This window comes from Equus quagga, chromosome 7, assembly GCF_021613505.1.
Source record: "Equus quagga isolate Etosha38 chromosome 7, UCLA_HA_Equagga_1.0, whole genome shotgun sequence".
Classification (NCBI taxonomy): domain Eukaryota; kingdom Metazoa; phylum Chordata; class Mammalia; order Perissodactyla; family Equidae; genus Equus; species Equus quagga.
Window position 1 is genome coordinate 87009721 of NC_060273.1, and position 12163 is coordinate 87021883.

General features: G+C 42.2%; 1 protein-coding gene across 1 annotated transcript in view; it reads right to left on the bottom strand.

Annotated features, from left to right (window-relative positions):
* The window catches only part of CHSY3 (chondroitin sulfate synthase 3), a 240134-nt gene extending 230017 nt beyond the window's left edge, over positions 1-10117 (bottom strand). The window contains exons 1-2 of the mRNA XM_046667282.1: positions 8831-10117; positions 6059-6342 (exon numbers count right to left, since the gene is read on the bottom strand). Of these exons, the coding sequence (XP_046523238.1) occupies positions 6059-6342; positions 8831-9626 (1080 nt within the window). The 5' untranslated portion in view covers positions 9627-10117. The remainder of the gene's footprint in view (positions 1-6058; positions 6343-8830) is intronic.
* Positions 10118-12163: the final 2046 nt, after the last annotated feature.

Genomic DNA, 12163 nt, shown 5'->3' on the forward strand with positions numbered 1-12163 from the left:
TGAAATAAATGTTTCTCAAAACATAGCTCTTTGGAGACCAAGACAAAGAAAGCGGAAGTATAAAATTGACCTGGAATTTTTTCCACAAATTAGAATACTTATGATCCATTAAAGAGGAAGAGTATTCAAAGTTTTTAAACTAACATGAGTACTTATGTTATCATGGAGCTTACTTCAAACTGTGTGGTGGCATCTTCCAAACTTAACAGTTTTTATAACCGTTGGAAATCATCTTCTTGGAAAGTACACACTGTCACAATTCAGGTGATAAGGCATCAGTTAACAATGAATATGAATGAGCTAAGACTATCAAAATATGAAAAAAAGTACTGTTTTGCCTTCAACTCGGAATGCAATTTTATTTCGTGCAATGAAGAAAACAGTGTCGCAGAAAAGGAACTTCCTAAAATCCATGCCTGATGATTCCATCTGACAAGTGGAACGGGGGTGGGAAGGGTAGGTGTGAGAAGCTGACTGCTTCTAGTGAAGTTAAAAACTAAATTGTGACTAAATCAGAAACAAGAAACAATTTTTGAGACTGAATTTTAGATAAAAATCTCAAACTTACACTATTCCATAGATATTAATATATTTTGGGGGCAGAAACCATGTTCATGATACAGTAAAATTAGCATTACAGAAGATGGAAGCCCATAAGAAATAGGAAGAAGCTAAGAAGGGTGTGCGACAGCCCCTGTTAGAACGGAGCAGATATTTTAGCCTTAATGGGTATGTTATGAAGAACTTATATGTTTGGAGTCACTCTCTGGTATTACAAGCCCGGGGAAACACTTCCAGGATATATCCTTTTGTGAAATAATAGAATTTTCTAGGGTGTTTATACCTTTAGGGGGCCAAGATTAGACATAAGACATTCTGGCATGAAATTAATTCTTTAAAGAATCTAATAAAAATCTGTTTAGTCATAAGAAACGGTTTTTTAAACCCATAGAGAAATATTTTTATCAACATAGAGCTATGTTTTATTTGAAACAATATTTAATTGAATGAAATAAGGATAGATATTCTTTGGCTCCATTTAACTGCAAACATTAAAAAGATAAATACAAACTATTCTGAAAATGACTCTAGATGAAATGTAAAACTCCCTCACAGGGAGAAGAAGGATCATTGAAATTAAAATTATTTTAATGTTTGAATGTAAGTGATCTTACTAAAACAAAAACCAAAAGAACAGAACTTCCAATTCTGCTAAGACAGGCTAAAAATAAATAGTACAAATATATTTTTTTAACAGTGAGGACTTTCTGGCTGTTTACTAAAAACGTGCCTGTAACAAAGAAAGTGTAACTATATTGTATTACATGATATAAAATTCTAACAGCCAAGTTTGAAAAAAATTAATTCGTCTGTAAATTAACGAACGTATTTAAATACAGATCTCATTCTCACTGGAAAAGTACTTCATTTTCTAGAGAATATTTTAATGAAATTTGTACACATGGATTATCTGGTTCAAAATATCAAGAGTCTCCTGGCTACCTGGGCCAGGTAGTTAAAATAAACGTGCAAAGGGAACCTGCTGTACAATAATAGGACACGAAGGGAACTGAAGGCTGCCTGCCTTTGCTAAAGGCACCGAAAAACAAAAACAAAAACCCTCAAAACACTCGTGTGCCAAACAATGTTTAAGAGCCATATGTAGCCTCCCAAGCTGCCAGATGGCAGCTCAGATAACTAGAAACACAGTAGCCAAGATACATCTCAACCAAAGATGTGAACTTAGCCAACAGTAGATGCCAATAAATTCTACCACTCACAGAGTGACTAGAATTGAATAATTTTTCACAAACATGCATCAATTAGTAATCTTTACTTATCCAATTCGAGCTATAAATGATACAACAGCAGCCCATGAAGTCTGTTGATTATTAACAATTGCCATATATCCTTGAAAACTAGATGATTCTCCCTCCAGGTGGGGAAGGGAGAAGCTCAACCCTGACTCTCCAGTGGTCTCAGGCACCCAGAGAACCAGTCTACCTGAGGCTCACCAGCAGCCAAAGGCCTCTTTATTTGCAAGTGGTCAAGCCATTCCTGGGCCCTAAGTGTGAACACCTTGCGATCTCTTGGAATATCAGGGTTGGCTTGCACGTTAATTTACTGAGAACCTGAGGAAAAGTAGTGCATAGCAAAATGCCTTTGTCATTTATTTTACTTATCATTAAAGACAGAAGGAAAGAAGAAAAAGTGGGTGGAGATGACAGGAAACGGAGCAAGAGGCCAACAGGCAAGATATATTTTCCCAGACCACCAGGATCTTATCGTGAGAAAGAACTGAAGCTATACATCATTTCCTGAAAAACCCGAGGACCCTCAGGAGGAGGGGCCAGCTGCCTTGAGAGACAAGTTTCTGGGTGGCCATGCGAGTTGACTGCAGAATGGGATACTGCTGACTTCCTTTCCTACTGAAAATTCCAGAGAAACTCAGAAAAAAGGGGCTATTTTTCTGGCAACTAATCTAGAAATCTACAGTAATTTTTAAATGCAGATACAGTCTGATCTGTTTGGGATTCCTTATTATGGATATTAAATAACCACTTGTTAAATAATATTTTCCACAATGTCTTCTTAAGATCAGTCATCTAATACGATGTTCAAAGACTGAAGCAAATATTTGCAATGCGTCTTTTAAACAGTCTGCCATGTTTTATGAAGTTTTACTGATATTGGATCCCTCATACTTCTAAAATACTGAAACATATTGGTTTCTTGTTCTTTGCCAAAAAAGCAAACTTGGATTCTTTAACTGAAAAGAATTTAATTTATTTTAGTTTGACTCTTTCGATATAAATGAATCACTCACTACTAATAATTATTAAATGAATAAAATCGAATCCATAATATATATAATATAGTACATAATCTATTCAGCATTATGACAATAATAGCTAACATCTATTGACAATTTACTATGTGCCAGATACTATATTAAGGACTCTACATGGATCATTTCACCATTTCACTTTTTCGTCTCCAAAATCTATGAGGTAGACACTGTTACAAACTCCACATTTGGCTGAATCAGACAAGGCTCAGAGAAGTAACTCACAAAAGGCAATGAAACTTATAAGTGGTAAAGCAGTGACTCAAATCCAAGTTCAAGTTTATTCTTTCTCTCTAGCTCTCTCTCAGTATTATGCTTAACTGTATATACAACACAGAGAAAGTAGACTTCAACTGAGCAGCAAAGAAAAATACTAGAAGATTCCCAGGTTGTATTAAAAATATAATTTACATTCAAGAAAAGCTACACAATCTATGTATTTTAGTATTTTTGTTCAATTCTCTTCCTACAAGATCTGCAAGCCTGCTAATTATTTTTGAAAGATAACATTCCACCATGAATGTTTCATCTATTCAAACTCAATAATTGTGAACATATTTCCATAACAGCACTCTTAACTCTGTAAGAACTTTTAGTAGGAAGAAAAGCTAAACAAAACCCTGAAATCCATGAAAGGTACAGATAACAGAAATTCAAAATTTTAAGAGAATTCTTTCACAGACAGTTCTTTTAAAAAAAATATGGAAACAAAATTACTGGTCAATATCATAGCATGCACACACGACCACGTAAGAAATTTCACCTTTACTGTGGATGCCAACCCAGAGTGGAACAGGTTAATTTTTCCATAAATGTGAATAGTAGCTTAGATGGACATCATTTCAACTAACCTAAAATCCAAACTTGAAAGTCCTAGCTTGGCTATGCCCCAAGTGACCCACTCAAGTATCTCGTGAAACATAGAACACACTCTAATATTAAAATGCTTAGATATAATTTAACTGTATATTTATCTTTACTAAATTGATTAACAGATGCTGTTTAATATACTCCTTGGTAATAAAATTTTCCACCATTCCTTTAAATAAGACTTTGAGACTTTGTATTAGGATTACATCCATGCCTCCTTGGAAATATTGTTCAAATAGCTCCTTGAAAGACTGAAACTCCAAAACAAAGTAAATTCTATATAATTGCTTAGCAAAGCATACAGTCCACATTCTGAAACAGTATTCCTTTAGAAAATAATATTTTCAATTGCTAGCAAAAAATGTAGAAATGATCTTTTTCATATAGATTCTACTGTCAGCGATGGACAAGTGTCAGTCTGAAACTCAAATGCATTGGGAAAAGTTAATGGAAATATGGTGTTTGTGAAGTTTCATCCCTAAGACTTGCAGTCCCTTTTTTGTCTCTTCTTTTACATCAGTTAATGAAAAGATCTAAGATTCCACTTACTCTAACAGAGGGTGCACATGTATCAGAACTCCTCTTCCCTTTAATCAGAACAAACGCCTATATTACAAATAAAATATTAAACCAATTCTTGAGCATGTAGGTCACCGGAGCATATTTTGCTTTACTCTTGGAACATGAATGGGTGGACTACTATGTGAGAACTGTACCTTCACAGCAGAATCAATGAAAACCTGAAAGGAGGGACATTTAAATAAAAGGGTTGTTAAAACTTTATATGTGATGCTAAGGCAATAAGGTATCAAATAAAACAAAATAATTTCCCATTTTATTTTTAAATATGGATGATATTTTTATTCATCCATACCGGGTATATGTCTACAAAAATAGTCTTCCTGTAAACAAAATGGACTGAATGTGTTTTCTACATTGAATATTTACTTTTTGCCTTCCAGTTATTTTTATATTAAATGGAGAAAGAAAAGTCTTTTTCACTGAGTTTATTCTAAATTACTTATTTATAAATTATAATGTTCTTGCATAAATTTTTATTCTAAAGGGTAATCATAAGACTTTTTAGTTTTATAAAGCTAAAAACTTTTTAAATTACTATTTTTATTATCAAAAGGAATGAGGTATGTAATAATTTTAAGTTTGCATAGTACATATTCCAAATAACTAGTTATCAATAATTTTTACTCTCTGTAATAAATATAAGGAATATTTCCCCAACGTATAAATATCACAAAGTATAAAAAAGAAAGAAAATTAACTAAAGTGAGATTACACTTTTAAAAGAAAAATGAATAGGACTGTGTAGTCTTGAGGTATAATGATTTCACAGTGAACATGTTTTCATAAAATGTTTCTTCTATACTAAGAGACATAGAAAATTTGAAAAGATAAGTAAATGAGTTGTTATAATTTACAAATGTATGCACTGGGTAGCTAAAATATATTAAACTCCAACCACTTGAAAACCCAACTATACTGAAAACTGCAATACACTAGTATTTAAATGTTAAGCCAATTTTTACTATCTTTCAGGAAATTATTTTAAATAAAATAGTATTTCATTTCAAAACAAATTTCTGAAGGAAAAAAATCCCAGAGTATTTCATAAAACTAATTACTGCAATAAAACAACAGTTCATAACTCAGATTATTTAAATAATGGTGGCTGTTCAGAAAATGGAATAAGGGCAGACAGAAATCAATTTTAGGGAACCAGTCATAATATTAAGCAGTTAGTTGACATCTTCAGAACTCCTTCTGTTTTTCCAGATAATTCATTCCTTTTAAAATTTTGTGAATAAATCTATCATAAGTGAGTTAACTTTTCCTAAGCTTTTAAAAAATACATGTTAAATTTCCACATGACAATCTTCCAAGAAACTCCAGATTTTAACTATTTAAAAACGAAGAGAAGTAATTAGATACCTACCTCAAACAATCACCACCAACAACAAAGTACCAAATGCTAAAAGCTACAACCCAAGAGAATAAAATTAGTCCTCTTGTTAGCGACAGGAAATGGCTATGCATGTATATAAACACCAATAAAACAAATAAAGGGGAAATAGCATCTTCCAGAGATATGACCATATAAATACGCAGCTGCTTAAAAAGCCAGGCTAACAAGAAAGCCTCGGACAGGCCTTAGATCTAATAAGAACTGTATCTCCCATAATCACCCTTGTGTCCATTACCGGCTGCTGCTATCATTTTCAAGCAAATACAAAGATAAAGAGAGAAAAAATAGAATCCCTGCCTCAGACTGTAAAATGGCATGCACCTGTAATACGTGAACACTTGGATCACAGCTCGTCTTACCTCATAAGACCAGACACACTGAGTCCCACCAAAACGTCGAACACACCTTCCTACTTCCACGTCCTCGTGAGTTGTGTACATTTCTCTGAGGCATTCACCTATATGTGGCACCATCCTCCTGAGAACCTCTCGACTGAAGATCATGCCAGGTCCTCCCATACAGAAGTTCTCCCCAGGCTCCAGCCCCAGCTTTCCGAGTTCTTCAATATTCCCCAGGCCAGTCTGGCCCAGGTAGAGAGGCTTGCTGCTATTCAGTGATCTAAGAAACTCTTCTAACTTATCACCTACAAAGAGAGAGGCAACAATCACTCCTTTTCCTAATTCATGATCATTTGTAGTATACAAAATAAGTAATACAAAGTAAGGGACATAAATTCCCCATAAGTCTTATAATATTGAAAACAAGAAAAACCGCTCTGAATATTCTATTATTTTTTTTAAATACTAACTTATAGCTATTAATCAAGCCATAATAAAACTTTATCAAATTTCTAGTCAAGGTCACTGGAAAACTTTAATAAGTGTAATAATCATCAGTTTTTTGATAAAAGGTGAAATGGTAAGGAGACTAAAGACAGGTTTCTTAGCACGTTTGAAGTAATGATAAAATTCCTAGAGATATAATATTAAATATTGATATTTTGTATTGATTTGGCAGACTGTTGATATCCAATAATTACTTTTTCCTGATAATTGATTTAGTTTAGTGTTTTGTCCTTAACTGAAGTTCAGTCATATACAACCCAAAAGTTTCATAATACATATATATAAGAGAAAGAGAGAGAATCAAATTTCTCTTGAAATTTAACTGTGGAACTCTGGAAAGCACTTTTTTAGACAAAATAAACATTTGTTAAAAATTAAATAATATAATTCATTTACTTATAGTTTGTAAGTTTATCAGGAAAAACAATTTAAAAATAAAACTCCGTAGCTAAAACAGTTCAAAAGCATTTGGTATTCTACAAAGCGATACACTGGAATAAGTAGTCACCTTCTCTACATTCCCAGCCAGCATCTTTACTATTATTTTTGATGAGCATGGCATCTGCAGTCATTTTCCTGATCCCATGCCACGCCCCCTTGGAGCTCAATGAGTTTCAGCTATTATTGGGTTTTTAATACAAAATGCATTTCATTCTGAATAGAAATGGAAAGAGTATGGCATTTCAATGTTCTGAAGGACAATGTCAAAGCATTAAAAGAAATGACAAAAGTAGATGCTATTAACGCATTTTGGAAAATTCTCTGCACAGTGTGTCAAACTTCTGCCAGGAAACCTTTGTGATTTTATTGAGACACAGAAGACAAGGGGACTACAAGATAGTGGATCTATCACTTATAGATATCTATCTTACATCTATCTAAAAGATAGTGCATTCATCAGAAATGCAATCATTTCTTTATTTTTGTATTTAATTATTTATTTTTGTATCTAATTATCAATATTTCCTATGCCAACCAGCTCTAAGGTGATTTCACTCCTCCCAACCCCAAACCAAGAAATCTTTAGTCATTATCTTTACACTCCTTGTGCCAAAACAGCATAGATACTTTGGGTTTATTTTTTCTGTTTGTTTTTCCTTGAGTCATGTGAAAGATACTACGTGGATCAGGAGAAAGCAATGAGGCTAGAAGTAGAGAGGCATAAACTAAGGAAGGGCTGCCCCCCTTTGACCAAGAAACTAGGAAATGTGAGAAGCACAGGAAGACCTTGTTCAATACAATCCTGCTACTTCCCTTGTGTCCCTCTCCATCTCCGAAATGGGCTGGACTGGAAAGACATACTTCTGCTCTAAGGAAAGCCTCTCTGCTGAATTGAGAAATCTCTGGCCAGAGCCACGCATACTCAGGGTGAAGGACCGCGCCTCTTTTAAAATTGACAGGGAAGTTTTCTCTTGCTGTGGCTGCGCGTGGTTGTGGGAAAGACTTTCAGCCTCTGCTTATCGCTGCAGCCACCAAGACGGACTGGAAAGGATCCATGCTAGTGGCGCTAGTATAGCTTGGAGCTACTAGGGTCTGCATAATTCGAGGGCGTTGTCCCCTTCTTTCCCACCACCAGCTCCTGTCAATACACCCAAGCCCTCCGGGTTTTACTGAGGTGAGGTGGGGGTGGGGACGGCTTGGTGCTGCACCATAGTGGCTGGAAGGAGCTGCGCGCTGGAGCGGTGGGAGTGCTCAAGGACTCCCAGTGCGTGGCGGGTCTTGCGAAAGGGAAGGAAACGCACAGGGAAGGGTCCAGGACAGCAAAGATGATTCTTCGACCTCACCTGTTCCAACACTGCGCTAGATCCAGTTAAAACCAAGGGTAGGGGATTAAAGCGAGAACATCGGTCTCCAAGCTGGCTCTCGTCTTCCCTTCCTTCACAGAGGACACGCCCCTCTGGAGCGATTTGGGAAACTGCCACCACTGGGCGCTTTCAGAGCAGGGCAAGGTGGGAATAGCCTTGTTTAACCCTAAAGTCCCTTTCCTCATCTCTCGCACATGGTAAACAGTAGGGGCAAGCGCTGGGCGGAAACGAGAACATCCAGAGTGAGGAAGGCGAATAAACCCGGGCAGGTGTGAGGAGGGTCCAGACCGCAGGAGAGGAGGAGGAGCGGACTAGGAATGGTGGGCGGATGCAAGGGGTGGGGACCGCGGGCTGGGGGCTGCCGGAGCCCGGAGCACGTGCTGGCAGAGAAGCAGAAAGGGGCTGGGCAGGGATTGGGGCTGGCTGCAGAGAAAGGAGTTGGGGAGGCGGGCAGGCGGGACAGCCGGCGCTGGGAGGTCACCTTTGATGTAGACATCGTCGTCGGCGCGCATGAACCACTCATACTTGTCCAGGTAGTGGTCGTGCATGTACTTGATCATCATGAAGGACTTTTTCTGGGGAGGGTAGGAGTCGTCCACTCCTGGCAGCGCGATGACAGGCAAGGGTGGCAGAGGCTGGCCAAGCCCGGCGTTGGGGGACTGCTGGCTGGAAAAGAACTCCACACGGCCAGGGATGAAGCGCGCCCAGGTCCGCTGCACCGCCAGCGCGCGGCTGCCCAGGTACTTCTGCGCGGTCATCACCCCCACGTACAGGAAATCTCGGGGTCGAGAGCTCTGGGCAGCGGCGCCCCCGTCCCCGCTGCCGTTGTGGCTACTCCCGGGCCGGCCGCCTCTCCGCTGCCCAGCCGCGCCCCCGTCCTCCTCCTCGGGTTCCCCCTCGGCCACGGGGGCGCCGGGGAGCCCCGTCGCGCCTTCGGGCTCGCGTCCTCGCCGCCGCTGCTGCAGCGGAGGTGGCTGCTGCCAGGGGCTGCTCCGAAAACTGGTTTCCCCAGGCGCTGCCTCTGGCAGCTGGGGCCCCTGGAGCTCCAGGCGCGCAGGGGGCGGCGACTGCTCCGGTCGGGGTTGGGGCTGGGGAAGCGGCTGCTGAGCGCCGGGGCCAGCTGCCGAGCGGCCGTAGTAGAAGCAGAGGCTCGAGCCGCGTCTCTTCCTCTCGCTCAGCTCCGCCACTCTGGGGGCGATGAGCCAGGACGCGGCGGTGAAGCCCAGCACCAGCCCCAACGCCACGCTCATCCACGGGCGGCGGGAGCGCACGGCCATCGCGGCTGTCCCCGGCGCGGACGCTAGCTGAGCGGCTGCGGCGCCGCGCGCGGGTCTCCCGGCTCCCACCCGCCCCTCCTCCGCCTCTGCGCCCCCAGCCCCGGCCGCTGCCTGCCGCCGAGGCGCCGACGCCGGCTCGGGGTGGGAGCTTTCGGGGCGCCTAGCCCGCCGCGGGTTGCCGCTGCCCGCGCCGCTCTGGGTCTGGGCTCTGAGTGAGGGGTCGGGAGAGAAACTTCTCCCGGCGGCGGCGGCGGCGGCGGTGGCAGCGAGAGGAGCTGCAGGAGGAGGAGGAGGTGGAGCGGCGGCGGCGGCAACGCGTCCGCTCCTAGGCTGCCACCCTGTCACTGGCGCGCCTAGTCCCTCCCTCCTCCCCGAGCCCCCGCCCTCGCTCCCCGCCTCCCGCTCCCCCCGCCGCCGGGCTCGGACCGGGCCGGAGGAGGAGCCACGAGCACCCCCGCTGCCAGCCCTGGCGAAGCGCGGGCCGCGGTATCTCCCCGTCCCCCGCCCTTGGACAGCCCCGTCCGCGCCTGGTCCAGAGCCGGCCTCCTCTCCGGAAGGAAACGATCCCAGTCGGGCCGCCTCCGCCTTCCAGCGCCGACGCCCCCTCGGCCCTCCTCCCCCGGCCCTTGCTCTTCGTCCCATTTCCCGTCCTGTCCCGCCCCGCGTCCGGGGGCTCCACTGCCCTCCTCCCGGCGCGTCGGCTCCACTGACCTCATCGGCGGAGCGCGGGTCCCCGAGCCCCCGGCGAGCTCCAGCATCTCCCTACCCGCTCGCTTCCCCCGGCCCACCGCCCGTGACGTCCCGGCGTGACCCTTCCCCAGGCTGCCCCGCCCAGGTCCGCCCGGGCTCCACTCTTCGGGTTTCGGTAATTTTCGCAGTTCTTTCACGGCTGCTGCTCCCCATCTTCTCTCTCCACTCCTCGTCCCGCTCACTACTCGGGAAACCATGTGTCCCATCCTAGCACCTCTCCTCCCAGCCTTACCGACTCCCCACTCCCTACCTGCGTCCTTCACCACCTCTCCCCAGCCAGTCGTACACAGAAGCACCATTGTCACTCGGCGTCTCTCCTGAGAAAATCTCGGGAGAGACTGTAAATACCCGCCCCTAAAGTCTGAGGAGATCATGGTGAGTGGGGGCTCAATACCCAAAGAACATAAAAATTCTATGTTCCCCACCTGTTGAGTTAGAAATGTGGGGCTGCCTAGTGGTTCTCTCCTCAGCTTTCCTACTGGTTTCTTGTCTAAAACTGAGAACCAGGAACTATTTTCAGTCTTGGTAGAACTGGCAAATGATGGAGAGATGTAAACAAATTATAGGGGCAATACCTGGAACATTCAAACTAAGAAAATTCTTGCTCTCCCAAATAAATGAACTTAATCAGAAAATAAAATAGAAAATACAATTTGTGTTGTCTATAAGCCATTTTATTTTCTATGGCAATGACAGGAAATGTTTTACCGCTTCAATTAGGGAGGGAAAATCTCCAGCAACAGAATCTCAAAAAAAGTTAAACAGTATTAGCCAAAATCACTCAAAGTCACATTAGAAGAAATTACCTGAAGATATGTGACATTTTAAAACTTTCTCTGTAGAAGTTGTGAATCTAACTATATCTGAGGCGTATTTGGCATCCCAAATCCTTTCTTCTTCAAATTTCAGTCTTCTGTTTTGTACATCAAACGCAAAAGGATGGCATTGGATGGCATCAGACCTAGGGCTCCATCCAACAAGGAGCTGGCAGCGGCCCTGGAACAGCAGGCCTGCCCGGAGCCGGTGGAGGAGTGGTTCTTTCCACACCAGTCACTGGCTGTGCATGAGCACATCTGACTAAATGTTTCATCTGCTGGACAATGAAGCTCCTTTTCCATGTCTAGGTCTTGCCCAGAAACACTTGGGGATACAGATTATTGGACTCTTTCTCTAAGTTTAATTTTAGTTAGAATACAAAACTAATCAAACAAACAGGTCCCTCCTGATTGAAAAATATATCTTCCTAGGGACATTTTAAACTTTTGAGAATAGTGCTGTTCAATAGAACTGTCCCTATAATGGGAATTTTCTTTATCTGTGCTGTGTATGAGGCAGCCAGCAGTCATGTATGATTACTGAGCATTTGGAATGTAGCTAGAGTGATTGAGGAAATGAATTTTCAATTTGAATTAATTTTGATTTAAATAGCCCCAAGTGACTGGGGCTGCCACGTTGGGCAGCACATTTTCAGAGGAAATCTGTATCCTATGGCCCCATTACCTATGATCAGTTGTGAAGAACAAGTAGTCCACCTCCACGCCAGCATGCTCTCTCCACAATATCCAGCCAGGCTTCGTTCCAGTGAGCGCCATCCGTGTAGTTGATCTACAAAGTGATTAATTCTCGCTGAGCACAAATAACCTGCTCACCAACTGTTACAATATTTGGGGATAAAGTAACATTAAGTTAATGAATGTTTTTAATCAATGTGATTAATTAATTTGGTTAATCATTAAATAAGCTTTATTTAACAAATGTATATTAGAGATTAACCATTACAGAGGGTG